General features: G+C 37.3%; 1 protein-coding gene across 4 annotated transcripts in view; it reads left to right on the top strand.

Moving 5' to 3' along the window:
- The first annotated feature begins 440 nt into the window (after window positions 1-440).
- Window positions 441-16,550, top strand: part of LOC129873107 (uncharacterized) — a 34,091-nt gene continuing 17,981 nt past the window's right edge. Inside the window, exons 1-4 of one of the 4 annotated variants that reach the window (XR_008762647.1) lie at window positions 441-784; window positions 8,283-8,681; window positions 15,779-15,831; window positions 15,938-16,333. Coding sequence is in view for 3 of the 4 variants with exons in the window: in XM_055948115.1 (XP_055804090.1) it covers window positions 601-784; window positions 8,283-8,681; window positions 15,779-15,831; window positions 15,938-16,333 (1,032 nt within the window). In the remaining variant the exon portion in view is untranslated. Of the gene's footprint in view, window positions 785-8,282; window positions 8,682-15,778; window positions 15,842-15,937; window positions 16,334-16,550 lie in introns of those variants that run through there. The other 3 variants (XM_055948115.1, XM_055948113.1, XM_055948114.1) reach the window with 3 other exon arrangements.

The following is a 16,550-nucleotide window of genomic DNA, read 5'->3' on the forward strand; positions in this document are numbered from 1 at the left end:
ATTCTCAGCCGACATCTAAATTCTTCTTTACTCGAAAGGGTAATCTATAAATAAAGTAGGTTGGCCCCACAAATATCAACTCAAAGTACAAATCTTTGATGGAATATATGTGTAATTATGTAAATGTTAGTTGATTTTTTTGTCTAATAGATAAAAGGTACATCTATAAAGCATTAAGATACAAAAAATTTATTAAGCAAAAGTTAAATAATACCAAAAATACCCTTGTCATACAAACAGGCATATTGACGAACAGATGCCTACTTGTAGACTCTTATACTATGTAGTAATACATACTATTATTTATTTATTTGTCACATGCCTTAAATATCAATTTGCTTAAAAAAATTACCTTGGTGAATTTTAAATATTTATATAATCAGTATGTAAGTACTGTATAAACTGACATATCCATCTTACAAAACATATAAATTTTAGTATTAAACCACAATTACAAAACATATCAGGAAATCCCTAGTTAAACGAACCGCAAACAAATTAGGATATCAGAACTCAAATTGCTGGGCCCGTGCCGAAGGCATCCAGTGAGAGTAAGTAAAAATGAGGTCGTTGGCAACCTGAGATATTTCTCGTCGGAAAATGACGACGAATATTAGGTTCCTGCTTCTACTGCTACTATTGCCGTCGGCGGCGTTTCTTCTTGCCGATGCTGCTGAAGCCGGCAGCAGCAACTCGTTACTCCAATGGCAGATCCTGTCGAAGCTCAACTACTCTTCCCAGATTCGCCTCCATCCCCATCTTCTTCTTTTGGTTACTGTCCCTTGTAATCCCACTTCCCTTTAATCTTCTTTTACATTGAAATTAGTTTCTAGTTTACTTGTCTGCTAAAGTAGAACTGTTCTTAATATTGAGGATTTTCTACTAGACAGACGACCTGATTCTGAATCAAATCAAAATTGATATCATTTATTGCCTCGATGTTTGTATAGTTGTTAGGGTTAGAAGAGGTGCTGACACGAAGGTTCTTTAGCGTCCATTATTTAAAGATATTTTGTTAAATGTACTTTGTGAACATATAGTGCTGCAATGTTAATTGTGGGAAACAATATGGTTAGATTAACCAAAGTTCATGCTAAAAACTCAGGGTAAAGTGAGCATCTTTTAGCACGGAAATATAGTAAGTGTTTGCCATCAAATGGTCAACTTCGGCTATTGTATTCACTTGAATAGTTGTAGTTTTTGTTTGTGTGTATTTTAGCGATTTGAAGGGGTTGGTAAAAGTAACATATGTTGCACGGACTCTTCATTTTTTCTGCTGAACCCGTCTCGACACGACACTGGTGCAGACGCGGGTGCGGGGTGCGTCTCAGATTCAGTCAATCCCATCCGGATACTTTGACCAGAGTCAAGAACAAAAATTTTCTTCAACGAAACTGATAAATGAGTAGCTAATAGAAGTTGCAGAGACCATAGGGAGTGAAAGAGGTTTCTTGGAAGAAGAAAGAGAGGATAGATTTCTTTGAAGAAGAAATAGACAAACAAATTACTTTAATTATAAATTGTCTTGGGAAAAGAAGTAGAGATTAGAGAGAAGTGAAAAAGGCTTCTTGGAAGAAGAAAGAGAGAACAAATTTCTTGGAAGAAGAAAGAGACAAACATATTACTTTAATTACAAATTGTACTGTGTTCACTGTATATGACCCTTTTATTCCTCTGAGTTGTGATACCGATACGTAAATAATCAAATTTTATTCAAATATCTAGGTTATGCTATTTATAACTATTTTTTGCTTATAAAATGAGTGATATTTTTTAAAGTAATTAGTAGCATGTCAACTTTTTTGATAATTTAGAATATCTTTATAACTATATTTTTATAATGTTGAAGTTTTTTAGCTGAATCCCCGCACCCCTATTCATACTCAGATTCGTATCCTCAAATCTTAAAATTTAAATTTTGTCGAATCTGACTCTTGGATTTACACTCGTCTCGGATACCCGCACTCGAGTCCAAGCAACTTAGAAAGAAACAAGAAATGGAAAGAGAAAAAGATTACTGAATGGAGGGATCATGGTAGTCTGAAAAGAATTTGAATTTGAAGTATAGAGAAAATAGCTCGGCTTTGGTTCAGTAATAAGGATGCGTCATGCAATGTGTGGGTAGGGCGTACATCAAGAGTTCAAAGGAAAGAAATTTATGGAACCCTACACCAATGCCTGATGGTGGATTATGTGGAAGAGAAGAAGAAAGAGATACTTTGAAGGCAAAAAGGAAAATCTCTGGAAGAAGTTTAATGCAACATTCATAGCATTAATTCCAAAGAAGAAGAGTGCCAAGGAATTGGGAGATTTCAGGCTTATCTGATAGGTAATGTTTACAGGTTGTTTGCAAAAGCACTAACCAAAAGATTAGAAGGGGTAGTATCAAAGCTTGTGGATTCTCAACAAATGACTTTCATTTAAGGACGAAAAATCATAGATGTTCTCTTGGTGGCCAATGAAGCAGTTGACTCTAGGATCATACTAAGAAACCTAGAATCCTTTGCAAACTGGATATTGATAAAGCATACGGTCATGTTAGTTGGATTTCTTGGTTAACATTATGGAATGGATGGGTTTTGGATCCAAATGGATCAGATGGGTTGAACATTGTATCTCAATTGTGAGCTTCTCTGTTCTCATCACGGGGAGAGCTTATAGAGGTCTTAGACAAGGTCTTGTCTCCCGTTCTATTTATTTTGGCTTCGGTAGGTCTTAAGAATATGATTAAAACTGCAAGCTCCTATGGTTGGATAAAAGGATTTGAGATGAACGGGAATGACAATAACAACTTAGAGTCACTCATCTGCAATATGTTGATGATACACCTCTTTTGTGATGCTAATAGAGAGCAACTAGAGTACTTAAGAGTAATTTTGGTGTTATCTGAAGGAATATCTATGCTTCACATTAACTAGAGGAAGAGCTACCTCTATCTTATCAATGAAGTGCAGGATATGGCCCAACTGGCCACAATCCTAGATGGTGATATTGACTCTTTACCTACTATATACTTGGGAAATGCCATTAGAAGCTAAGTCAAAATCTAAGGTGTTTTGGAACAATGTTATAGAAAAATTTGAAAGGAAGCTGACCAAATGGAAGTCAAAGTACCTATTTGTGGGAGGTAGGCTCACTCTTATCAATTTTGTATTAGTTGCACTTCCAACATACATTTTTGTAGCATCAGTAGACTTGATAAAATTAGATGGTCATTTCTATGGCAAGGAAACAAGCAAAAGAGAGGCTTTTACCTAGTTAAGTGGAAAGTTGTTATCATTGGCAAAAATTCTTGAGGATTGGTTATTAGAATTCTGAAAATTCAGAACAAAATTCTTAAAATGAAATGACTATGAGATTCACTTAAGAAAGCCAGTTACTATGGGGAAGAGTCATTAAAGGAAAGTATGGGGAGGAAGATAAATGGATGACCAAAGATGTAAATACACCTTATGGAGTTAGTTTGTGGATAATGGAGATCCATAAGGGCTCCATGTCCTGAATTGAAGAACAATACATCCATTAGAGTATATGATGAAAACAAAATTGCCTTTTGGAAGGTCATCTGGCTTGGAAATGGTAGACTACAAGAGAACTTTCCTAATATTTTTGTTTATTTTTTCACTAGTAGAAGACTCTTGCAAAACTTAGTCCAGACCAAGGATGGGATCTTCTTACCTTAAGAAAATTACTAATGATTGGGAGACTCAGAGGGTGAATTTTTTTTAGAAGGCACTAGAACTCTTCAGTGGTCTTCTGATAAATCATGGTGGCTGGGAAACAATAGTGGCTCATTTAAGGCGGGCATTGCATATAGCTCAATGAATCAGACCATCAATCAGGTGACAAACTGGCCATGGAAACACATTTGGAAAATTAAAATCCCACACTAAATTTCTTGTTTTGTTTGGCTTCTGGCTAGAGAGGCTATTTAGAATTTGGCAAAACGAACGATTTCTTTGTGCTTGCGATGCTATCTATGTGCTGAGAAAGTAGAGATAATTAATCATCTATTCTTACATTGCAAAATTACAGAACTACTTTGGAGAATGTTCGTCAACCGTAGAGGAATATTTTGGATAATGCCTATTGTTGATGCTCTAAATAGCTGGGAGGAAGCAGGTCCTCAGACAATAGACAGGGATAGATGGAGGACTGCCCTAGAAAGTATTTGGTGGACAATTTGGAACGAAAGAAATTCCATATGCTTTGAGGATGTTGGCAACTCCTTGCAAAAGATCAAGTGGAATTGTTTTTTGAATTTTTATTTTTCGTGTAAACAGACCTACTCAAAATACAAAAGATTCTGTTGATATTAAAGATGTTCTGAGTTGTATTTAGGATGGTAGTGACACCACGCTGCACAACTTCAGCCACACACAAAATCGTCTAGGGACTTAGAATAATTTAAGGCAATAACGAACAACAAGAACACAATGTTTACAGGTTGAATCTCAACCTTTTTATTATCTCTCAAATATATACAAAGGGAATTTCAACATTTGGAAGGCTTACAACTAAATAATGCCTTGGCCAATTTCTGCCTACAGAAAGGTATCTGCTTGTCGGCAATTACAAAGGGGAGGGGCGTGCCTGGCACATGCCGGCTACAGAAAATCAAGAACAGTATTCAAATGCTAAAAAATTGTTAGCACTCTCATCTTTTGTGTTCCTAATTCTCCACCACAATTTTGCATTACTCATCAAGTACATCGTAGTAGTGTTTAACTTGTCATTTTCAGAAATACTACTTGGGCTAGTCATTTGTGTGTGGAACGGATGCTAGCCTTGCTATCCCGTGTTCATTTCGGGCCAAAGATGGAAGACAACATTGAAACTTATGTGAAGACTTGTCTTGTGTGTCAAATGGACAAGACTGAACATACGAAGGCTGTTGCATCCTCTTCCTATTCCAGAAAGGTAGTGGATGTCCGTTGCTATGGACTTTATTAGTGGGTCTTCAAAGGTTGACGGTAAGGCACCTATAATGGTTGTAGTAGGCAGATTCTTTAAGTAATCTATCCTTATTGCTACCAGTTGTATACCCATCGAAAGTTTCTGTAGATTTGTTCTATGAACATGTAGTCAAGTTCTTTAGTGTCCAGGTGATATTGTGAGTAATAGGGATGCTCGATTAACGGGTCGGTTTTGGACAACACTCTTCAACTTGATGGGAATTGATATGAAGTTTTCAATGGCCAATCGTCTCAAAACTGATGGCCAAACAGAAAGAACTAATCACTTGTTAGAGGAATACTTGAGGCATTTTTGACAGCGAGTCCACAAAACTAAGTGGACTTGTTAGATATGGCACAATTTTTTTACAATTTGCATAAGTCATCGGCAACAAAGATGAGTCCGTTTGAGTTGGTCTTAGGCAGACAACCTATGACACCAACCTATGACACCAGTAGATGTGACTAATCAGTAGAGTCAAGGAAAGTGTCCAACTGCTTATTATTACGTGAAGGACAAGCATGAGATGCTTGCCGAGGCGCAATACAGTTTGCGTAAGGCTGAAAAAACGCATGAAGAAGTATACAGATCAGCATAGACACTCATTGGAGTTCAAGGTGGGCGACAAGGTGCTGCTCAAACTTACTCCGCAACTTTGGAAACAAATAAGAGTAACCGTTTTTGAAGTTGTTGAGAAGATAGGTGAAGTTTCTTATGTTAGAGTGGGTTAAAGTCTCACATTAGTTGGGGAATGAAGTGGCTGTGTAAGTACTCAGTGGAAGATCAATTACTGTGCAAAAGAGTAGTAGGTGCCAAATATGAGGCTGAAGACAGATGGATGACCAAGGATGTGAATTCACCTTATGGAGATCCATAAGAGATTTATGGGAGGAAGTCAAACCCAACCCCAAGGTGAAAGTGGGGAATGGGAACAAGACCAAATTCTGGAAGGAAGAATGGCATGAGTTGGGTAATCTGGAACTCTTTTTTCCAGACATATATAGCCTAGTTCTCTCACAACAAAGGACCATTGCAGAGATGTGGACAACAGAGGGCTGGAATTTCCATTTCTGGAGACAACTTTAAGACTGGGAAGTGATGAGGTTGGCAGAATTTCTCAACACTGTTGGAAATTTCAATGGACTCCAGGCAGAAGAGGATGTATTATGGTGGAAGGCAGTAGCAAATGTATATTTAAAGTAGGTGCAGCTTACAGGTTGATGGTGCAAACAGATTCCTACCTGGCCATGGAGACAAATTTGGAAATGCAGAATTCCTTATAAAGTCTCATGTTTTATATGGCTGCTAGCTAAGGAAGCAGCTTTGACACAGGATAATGTTATGAAAAGGGGGATAATCTTATGTTCTAGGTGTTTTCTATGTGGAGAAACATTAGAAACTGTTAACCATCTTTTTCTTCATTGCAAATTTACTCAACGGTTATGGAGGATATTTTTGAATCTCAAAGGCATATCACGGACTATTCCTAGAAGAATTACTGAAGCTCTAAAAGGTTTGGAGGAGGCAGGTGTGCTAGCTAAAGAGAATTATCCCTGTTTCAATATGGCGGGCAATCCGGAAAGAGAGGAATTCAAGGTGTTTTGAGAGAATAGAGAATGTATGCAGAAAGTTAAACTTAATTGCATTTTGTTGTTATGTTTTTGCTTCAATTATACTCAGTATAGATTTAGAACAGTGGAGTTTGGAGTTCATCTATATATAAGGTTTAGTACTACCCATGTTCTGTTGTGATATAATACAAATTTACCAAGTTCAAAAAAAAAGGTTAGGATTCATCCTGTAAACATTGTGTTCTTGCTGTTCATTGTTGCCTTTAAATTATTCTAAGTTCCTAGACGATTGTGTGTGTGTTGCTGAAGTTGTGCTGAGTTGCATGACTGCCTTGCCGTGGTGAAAACGAAAAAAATCACCCATGTTACAACTTAGCTTTGAATACCTGAAGTGCATGTGTAAATAACTAAATATGGTATCAATACAACCTATGTACTGGTTTGTCTATTATACACACAAGTTACCAATTTTAAAAATAAAAAATAAAAAATATTTGTACCTCAATACCTAGATATTTAGCCCTCTTAGCCTTTTGGTTTAAGAAGTAGAATGTACAGTAAATAGATAGGATGGTTAACTTCCGTAGTTCTTTTCACATGTAACTCGTGTACTAAGATGCATATGGCTGGGGGTTGGACTACTCATCTATTGCACTGTCTAGATGCTATTCTTTGATAAAAAATTTATTCGAAAAGGATTGTGCAGATTGCTATTTAGCTTTACTTCTGGACATTATAAGGAACTTTGTCAACTCAAGCATTATGGTTTTGGTTCAGTAAAGAGAAGAAGCTTTGAGAGGTGTGCAAGGTGGCTGCTTTGCGTTGAAACTGAGTGTAGTGCTAGAAATTAGGTTGTCATTGTTCCATATTTTTAATATCTTCAATGGACTTCTGGTTGTCACTTGGGTCCAGCTATAGGTGCAAATATCTTGTATGCTTTCATCCTCTACAACAACAACAACAATAACAACAATAACAACAATAACAACATACCTAGTGTAATTTCACAAGTGGGGTTTGGGGAGGGTAGTGTGTATGCATACCTTACCCCTGCGGCCTTGCCTTGGGAGGTAGGGAGTTTGTTTCCGATAGACCCTTGGCTCAAGATATGTTTTCATCCTCTATTTCCTAAAAGTGAAACTTAAGCTCAAGTTGTCAGAGAAAAGGACCCAAGGAGATACAAAACATTTGAATCATCCATCAGTATCAAATGTGGGCCGGAGTATACCTAAAAATTGAAGCTTAAGCTCAAGTTGTCAGAGAAAAGGACCTAAAGAGCTACAAACCATTTGAATCATCTATCAGTATTAAATGTGGTTCTGGAGTATAACACAATAATCTGTCAAATCCTTAATATCCTTTGTAGGTTTAATCTGCCATCACTATACAATTTAAGGTTCTAAAGGGGGGCACCCGATTTGTCATTAGCTACGTACAACTTTATTACCTATCCGGCTTAACACCCATGGTTCGGTTGGTTCTCACCGCTCTGCTACTATTTGTTTTGAGTTGATTTAAAATTAGTGAATGACTCTTGAGTTAGACTATTTTTGTTACTTTTGTACAATTTCCTTTTTCTATTTTTTTAGTTTAATGCTTTACTCCTCTACCCATCCTTTAGCTCTAATAATACAGAAAACTGATTCTGATTTGTTTTGTTGGAGACATGGTAAATGGGACAGGTGGGTGCAACCATATTCCATTAGATTCTTATTCACTTCTATATATTGTGTGATGAGTTTGCTTATTGATTAGGGTCGGGGGAGTCTCGGTCCCTTATGAAGGAGTTGACTGATGTAGTTTCCCATGATCAAGGAGGATTTGCATCACTGAAGCTGATGGTTTTATATAGGAACAGTGAGAGAATGCTGGCAGATGCAATTGGAGCTGACGATGGAATAACAATATTTTATTATCATCACTCACACTCCTACAAGTATATGGGAAGACTTCGTGTGCAGAATATATTGTCATCTGTCCATTATGTTATGTCTCTGTTGCCAGAACAGCTTCCCTTCAAAATTCTAAAAACACCCGAAGACTTAGAAATTTTCCTTGGTTCAACCGACAAGGCTTTGATTCTTTCTGAATTTTGTGGATGGACCCAGAAATTGCTCGCAACAGGTGGCAATAACAGCAGCGAATGTGATTTTGGTAACTTGTGAATTTCAGTTCAGGTTTTTATTGCTTTATTTCCAGTAATGGAAAGGTGAATAATGTTTTAATATTTAAAAAGTGGAAGAATTAAAAAAAGAAAGTGAAATGTCCTCATGGAAGATAAGTAGTAGAGTCATACCCTGAAATGATTTTATTGTCCTTTCTAATACTTTCAAAGTTCTTACTGTACTTAACAATGTGTAGCATTTAACAAACCTTGTTCTCTGAAATTTCAACTGAATGATTGGTTATGTCCATATTTGAGCATCCACAGAAAACTGTTCTACAATGACATAGTATGATTGACAGGTCCTAGTTATACTTTAATAAAGGTGGGAAAGTCATTGTCATCCTAATGTAAACGATTCTTCTGGCATCATTATTAATGATGTTGTTATATTTTAAAAGTGTAGTAGTCATTACATATTTACATCTCAATAGAGGCTTAGTTGGTCTGGGGAGCAATAAAGTAACATTCTTAAATGTATGCATTTCTATGTCTAAGCATTTAAGTTCCGAAAGGACATGTGTCCTTGCATGTGTTCTGAATTTGGGAAAGGTATTGATTTCCTGCAACGTTGTGATTGAAAATGCTATCCTGTTGCATTCTCTATATCTACCACCTACTTATGAACATGCTAAAATCTCCTGCTCCTAGAACTATTGGATGGGGCCCACCAGAAGGGCTCAACTTCTTAGAGCTCTTAGTTATGCATGTCTTTGTGAGCCTTGAAGTGAAAAGATGCCTTTGTCTTGGGTGGTACAACACTTCGCAGAATCCATTGTTTCTAGAATCTTGTAGATGTTTTTATGTGATTTTTTGTATCATTCTTGCTTAGTAACTAGAAATTGCTCCTGTGAAATGCAAATAAGATGCTATTAAGTGGGGATTGATATATTGTGTGGATAAACATGAACTAGTATGATTGTTTCTCTTTGCATTTTCTCTTTCTTCTATTAAGTGCTTGAATGATAGCTTAGAAAGGTCTAAATAGTAGGGGTGTATATCGGTCGGTTCGGTTCGATTTTAAGTATTATCGGTTCGGTTTATCGATTTTCGGTTTCTAAATACACTAAACCTATAACCAAACCAATAAGATATTTGTTATCGGTTTTCGGTTTATCAGTTTTTGGTCTTTAACGGTTCGGTTTTCGGTTTACCCAATGAGAAAAACTTTTAAAACAAATATACAAATCCTGGAACCGCCTTCGTAGCAACTTGCAAACTTGCAACTTGCAAATCCTTGTCGCAGAACCTAAAGTGGCAAAGCCTAAAGGGTAAATACTAAAATACTAAATAGTATTATATAGTGATTAACTGATTATAAATTTATATTAGTATTTTTTGTTTAATATTTGTTTATGAGTAAAAAACTAAAAATTAAATTAGTAAACTATTATAGTCTTAATGGGTTATCGGTTTACCCAATAACCCAATATTATAAAACCAATACTGAACCGATAACCCAATAATTATTTTTTATAAAACCATTAAATAATTGTTAACCCAATAACCCAATAGCAATAAACCAATAACACTTTTTTCGGTTCGGTTTATCGGTAGGTTCGCTTTTTGTACACCCCTACTAAATAGACTGTAAAGGTCCCTAGTTTTGGATCGAGTCGTTGGACGATTAACTGGAAAGTCAGGCCCAACACTCAGGTCTAACTGTCTAAGCCCTTGTTCTTGTTCCTTGACCTGCCTATGATTGCTGAATTTTGCAATTCATTCAGGGAATTTCAGACCTGGGAACTTGTTTGAGAAAGTTCCGAATCTCTGTAGCTTGATAAAATCCAACTTGTTATATCAATAATGTCAACTCTCTTAACTAGAGGTTTACAGTAGCAAGATTCTTAATAACTTAGAAATAACTGAAGTCCTATAAAACTGAAATAATACGAATCCTAATCCACTCAGGGAAGTTCTATTTGACTAACAAAATAATTCAGAAAATATTAATCATTATCTAACCCATTAATTCTCGCATCTTTAATATTGTTTCCCATAAACACATCAATAACATTACTCCCTTCCTGGAGAAAAAGCTTGTCCTCAAGCTTGAAGTCTGGAAAGACAGATTTGAAATGATGTGCTGTCTTCCAAGTAGAGTCCTCAACAGATAGGCCGTACCACTGAACCAGAATTTCCCAATTACCACGATTAAGACGCGATCAGAGCACAGAGCAAGGGGTGGGAACAACACGTCCTTCTTGAACTGGAGGAATAGTAGAAGGAGTTGCAGGTACCTCACCCTTGAATGGCTTAAGAAGTGACACATGAAGCTTGCAACCTGCAGGTAGACCAAGCTGATAAGCAACAGTTCCGATGCACTTCAAGACCGCAAAAGGACCATAATATTTTGGTGCAAGCTTATGATAGCCACGACTAGCTAGAGTTTTTTGGCCATATGGATGTACACATAACCAGACATACGATCCTGGAGAAAATTCCACATCGCGATGTCCCTTATCATAAACTGTTTTCATCTTGTGCTGTACCTGTTGGAGCTTAGCTTGAATGTCCTGTAAGTCAACGTCTCGGTCTATTAATGCTCGTTCTACCGCATCAACCCGAGATGAACCAACATGTAGGATTGCAACTGGGGAGGTTCACGGCCATAAACAACTTGAAATGGGGATGCGTGAAGTGCTGAATGGTAAGAAGTTTTGTAGCAAAATTCAGCACAGGGAATCTAGTCTATCCATTTTGTATGACGATCGCCTACCAAGCATTGCAAGTACATATCGATCTTGCAATTAACAACTTCTGTTTGACCGTCCGATTGTGGATGATAAGCCTATGATAAGTGTAATTTAGTCCCACATAAACGAAACAATTCTTTCCAGAATGTGCTAGTGAAGAGGGCATCTCAATCACTGACAATTGATTCTGGTATACCATGCAACGAACAATATTCTCAAAGAAAATCCTTGCTACATAAGATCAGTGTTATCAAAGGCGAAAAGTGCAAAAAAGCTCTAAGGTCCGTTGGGGCTTTAAGCTCAAAGCGCAAATAAAGCGTGGACTTTAATGAAAAAAGGCGCAAAGGGAGAAAAAAATACAAATATATATGTTTAGTTCAAGACTAATAATTATAAACATGAATGACAAATATATGACCAAAGAAATTGAAAACCAATTATGATAAAGTGAAATATCAATTGTTTAGTGTCACTTCTTAAAAAGAGGCTCATTGGCAAGGAAAAGTTTACCTTAGAACCTTGATGATGACATTGAAGCGCACATAAAGTGAGGCGAAGCGCTCAACACGTTTTGAAACACTGCATAAGATGCATTATATGGATGAGCTAGGGAAATGAAATGTGCATATTTAGAGAACCTGTCCACTACCACAAATAACACTGTTTTACCTCCTGATTTTGGCAGGCCATCTACAAAATCCATCAAGATATCCGACCAGATTTGATTAGGAAGTTGTAAAGGTTGTAACAGTCCTACTGGACTCAAATTAACAGCCTTATTACGTTTGCAAACTGAGCAGGCAGCAATGTAATCCTTGATAGTTGTCTTAATAGCTGTCCAATAGAAATCCTTGCGAATACGTAGCTTAGTCTTCTGAACACCTTCATGTGTGCTATCATGAAACAAGACAGAATTTCCCAATGGTGAGTTTGGCAAGAGATAGACCCTGTCTTTGAAGAACAATAACCTCTCCCGAAATACCCAATGGCCATCCATCTCTCCCTGTTCAATTTTAGCTTGAAATTCAAGAATTGGTGACTGCTTGACTTCTGCCCGAACTTCCTCAAATATCAAGACTTCTGGTTGAGAAATAGCAAATAACATATCTTCAGCCTCTCCTCGGCGTGATAACGCATATGCAGCAGTATTCAATCACCCCGCCTTGTATTCCACCTGATAATCAAACCCCATCAACTTGCTAAGCCAATGTTGTTGAGGAGAAGTAGTAAGAAGTTGATCTAACAAGTATTTAAGGCTGTGGTGATCTGTTTGAATTAGAAAGGCTTGACCTGAGAGATAAGGCCTCCAATGTTGAACTGCCTTTGTCAAGCCTATCAATTCTCGTTCATATGCTGGAAGTTTCAAGTGTCGGTCAGCTAGCTTACGACTTTAAAGAGAAATTGGATGTCCTTTCTGTTGAAGGATTGCTCCTATTCCAACACCCGAAACATCACACTCAACAAGAAGTTCTTCTTCAAAGTGTGGTAACTATAACACCGGGGCAGCCACTAGTGCCTTTTTAAGAGATACAAAAAAAGCAAGTGCATTATTATTCTACTTAAAAGAATTTCGCTTAAGCATGCTTGTTAAGGGGGCAACAATCAGACTGTAATTCTGGATGAATTTACAGTAATATCCTGTCAATCTTAAGAATTCACAGAACTTTGTTATTGATTGCGATTGAGGCCAGTCCACCCGACTTAAATTTTGCTAACATCAGCTGATACACCAATGTTTGAGACTATGTGGCCAGATAAGCTACTTGTTTTACGCCAAAGGAACAATTGGATTTTTTAAAATAAAGGCGATGAGCTTGCAACAACTCAAAGATGATTTGCATGTGTGACAAATGATCCTTCCAAGTCTTTCTAGGAGGTCATCAAAAAATACAAGTACAAATTGATGTTGGTACTTTCGTACTACCTTATTCATCAATGCTTGAAAGGTAGAAGGAGCATTAGTCAATTCGAATGGCATGACAAGGAACTCGAAATGACCATGATGTGTTCTGAAAGTCGTCTTCTTAACATTTGTAGATTCCATGTGGACTTGATGATAACAAGAGCGAAGATCAAGCTTGGTGAAAAATTGTGTTCCATGCAATTCTTCAAGTAATTCCTCCATGGAATAGGGAATTTACCTTTTATTGTTTGGAATTTAGCTCCCTATAATCCATGCAAAAGCGCCATGTTTCATCATGTTTCTGGACTAAGAGTACAAGTGATGAGAATGGAGAACGACTGGGTTGAATAATGCCTTGCTTCAGCATTTGATCACACTGTTTCTCAATCTCCTCTTTTTCTAAAAGTGAGAGTAGCGATAGGGCAGAACTACCACCGGACCAGTTCCCGGTGGTAAACATATGCAATGGTCGCATGAACGCAATGGAGGCAGACCTACAAGTTCTTGGAATAGGTCAAATACCTTCTCGAGCTCACCTTGCTTAGAATCGTGCAAAAGATGTAGCTGTGGCTGATATAGTTGTTGTCCATGTTAAATGATCTGCTTTCCCTTTACTTGAAAGCTCATGGTCAATAATGCAAAATCCTACAGAATAGGCCCTAGTGTTTGCAACCACTTGATACCTAGGACAATATCAAAAGCATCCAAAGGAATCACATAAATCAACATGTAAGGAATGGTTAACTACACAAAATTGCACTACTGTGCAAATGCCCAAACTGGAAATCTTCTCGCGATTTGCCACTGATAAACAAATATTTCTTCTATGTTGGATAGGCAAATCTAAATGTTGGACCGCCGTTGAGCTAATAAAATTGTGTATTACCTGAATCCACTAAGCTAAGCAACAACTTCTTATAAATTACAACATGCAACTGCATTGTATTTGCATGTTGTTTGCCTGTGATAGCATGGAGTGAAATGGCAGGCTCTCTACTATCCGTTGGTAAGTCTTGAGATTTCTTATCCTCTATTTCCAGCCAAAATATCTTTTTGCTCTGATGGCCTTGAACATAAGGATCATCACAGTTGTAGCACAACCCTTTTGCACGTGGGGTAGCCATCTCGACGCGAGTCAACTTTTTCACAAAACGATTGGAAGCAGTTACCTTAGCACTCAGAGTAACTGCTGTAGTAGCAGCCCTTGCACTAATGTTTGAGGTGGAAATATTGCCCCTTTGTGTGCTATTGTATCTTCTCAAATGCTCTTGCCAGACTCATTGCTTGTACTAGGTTAGATGGGTTGTGCAATTCAACATCGAGACTAATCAAATCAACCAACCCTGCTATAAACATATCTACTTGTTGGTCTATACGTACAAATAATGTACGAGCCAACATTTTTTGGAAGTTCCTCTGATTACGTTCAACAGAACTAGTTTGTTTCAAGTTGATCAATTCGCCTAATGGATTGCTTTTAATTGGTGGGCCAAAATGAAGAGTACAATGTTCTTTGAAGACACTCCATGTTAAATTGGGTTTCTCCTGTTCCATTTCATAAACCCATAATTGCGCCTCCCCTACCATGTGAAAAGCAGCTATACCTATTTTTTCTTGGTTGTTTGTATGCTGTTTAGCGAAGAATTTCTTAGAATGGTGAAGACAAATAAGAGGATCTTTACTTCCAACATAAGTAGGAAAGTCTAATTTAGTGTATCTGGGAACTATACCTCTTCCTCCGTTGTTGTCATCAGTACCAAAGTTACCATTGTTGTTTCTTCCTCCTAGAAACACAACTAGCTGTTCACCTGGCTTGCTGGTTCGTTGGATAGAAGTAACGCTATTTACTCCAACTTCAACTCCCTTCGCACGTGCCGTGGTGCGGATTAAGGTTTTAATTTGTTGCGATAGTTTCTGCAATTTGGTGTCCATCCTTGTTTTTGAAGTTGCTACTTTTGCTTTGGTTTGAGTTTGAGCTTCCTATAACAGATTTTGCAACATTGCTTCTACAATATTTTTCGTCCATGTGACAAGCCCTGATACCAATTTATTAAGGTCCCTAGTTTTGGATCAAGTCGTTGGATGATAAACTGGAAAGTCAGGCTCAACACCAGGTCTAAGCCCTTGTTCTTGTTCCTTGACCTGCCTATGACTGCTGAAATTTGCAATTTATTTAGGAAATTGCAGACCTGGAAACTTGTTTGAGAAAGTTCTGAATCTCTATAACTTGATAAAATCCAAATTGTTTTATTAATAAAGTCAACTCTATTAAATAGAGGCTTACAGTAGAGACAGTCCTAATAAATTAGAAATAGCAGAAGTCCTATAAAACTGAAATAATAAGAATCCTAATCCACTCAGGGAAGTTCTATTCGACCACCAAAATAATCCAGTATATTAATTATTATCCGTCCTATTAGTTCTTGCGTCTTTAATAATTTTTCCCGACAAATGCATCAATAACATAGACATGCTTATTCTGCAACAGGATTTCACAAACAGTTTAATGGAACAACTGCAGCTAAAGAGAATGAAAATCAGGTGGCAGATGGTAGCTTCTTATTGCTTATGACTAGGAAACTACTGTTTGATTTGTGAAATACATATTACTTAATGACTTTGCCCTTTTTTTTGTTTTTAATAATAGGGGATGGAAAATGCGAAGGTGGATTGTGGTGTTGACAATCTGTTTAGTGATAGGCCTTGTCTTAGTGAGTTTGCCTCAGCAAACAGTAGTGCTTTCCTCGCGGCTGATAATACAAGTCTTACTAGTGGGGCTTCCTGTAAAATTGATGATTTACAACGTTTTGAATCATTCTTACCAAAGTTTTTGACAGTTTCTAGAGAATTATTTCTTCCTCCTGAAAGGCTAAAATTTGGTCTGGTTCCTGATAGAGCGTTGCTTTCATCATTGAACGTTAAGGATTCTGGATCCTGGTTGGTGACATTGCATTTTGCTGGATGCCCCAGTTGTTTGAAGGTTCTCAAAGAAGGTGATGATCTCAAAGCCTTTGCCAAGATTCAAGCTTGGCCAGTTGCAGAGGCAAGTTTTTGTTGTTTCCTTTGTCCTTATGTTGATCCAGCAATTTAATGGACCATTTGGCTTTGCATAAATGACTGGAAACTTGTGTTTTGGATTCTTGATTACTTTTGTGTAAAATTGCACTCTCTAGATTTTCCTAGTTACACGTTTGAATTTTCCTTCAGTGGGGGTATTACTCATGATAGTCTACTTAATTGTTCGCTTTTCCCATGTGGAC

Source organism: Solanum dulcamara, chromosome 11 (genome assembly GCF_947179165.1).
Source record: "Solanum dulcamara chromosome 11, daSolDulc1.2, whole genome shotgun sequence".
NCBI classification, from domain to species: domain Eukaryota; kingdom Viridiplantae; phylum Streptophyta; class Magnoliopsida; order Solanales; family Solanaceae; genus Solanum; species Solanum dulcamara.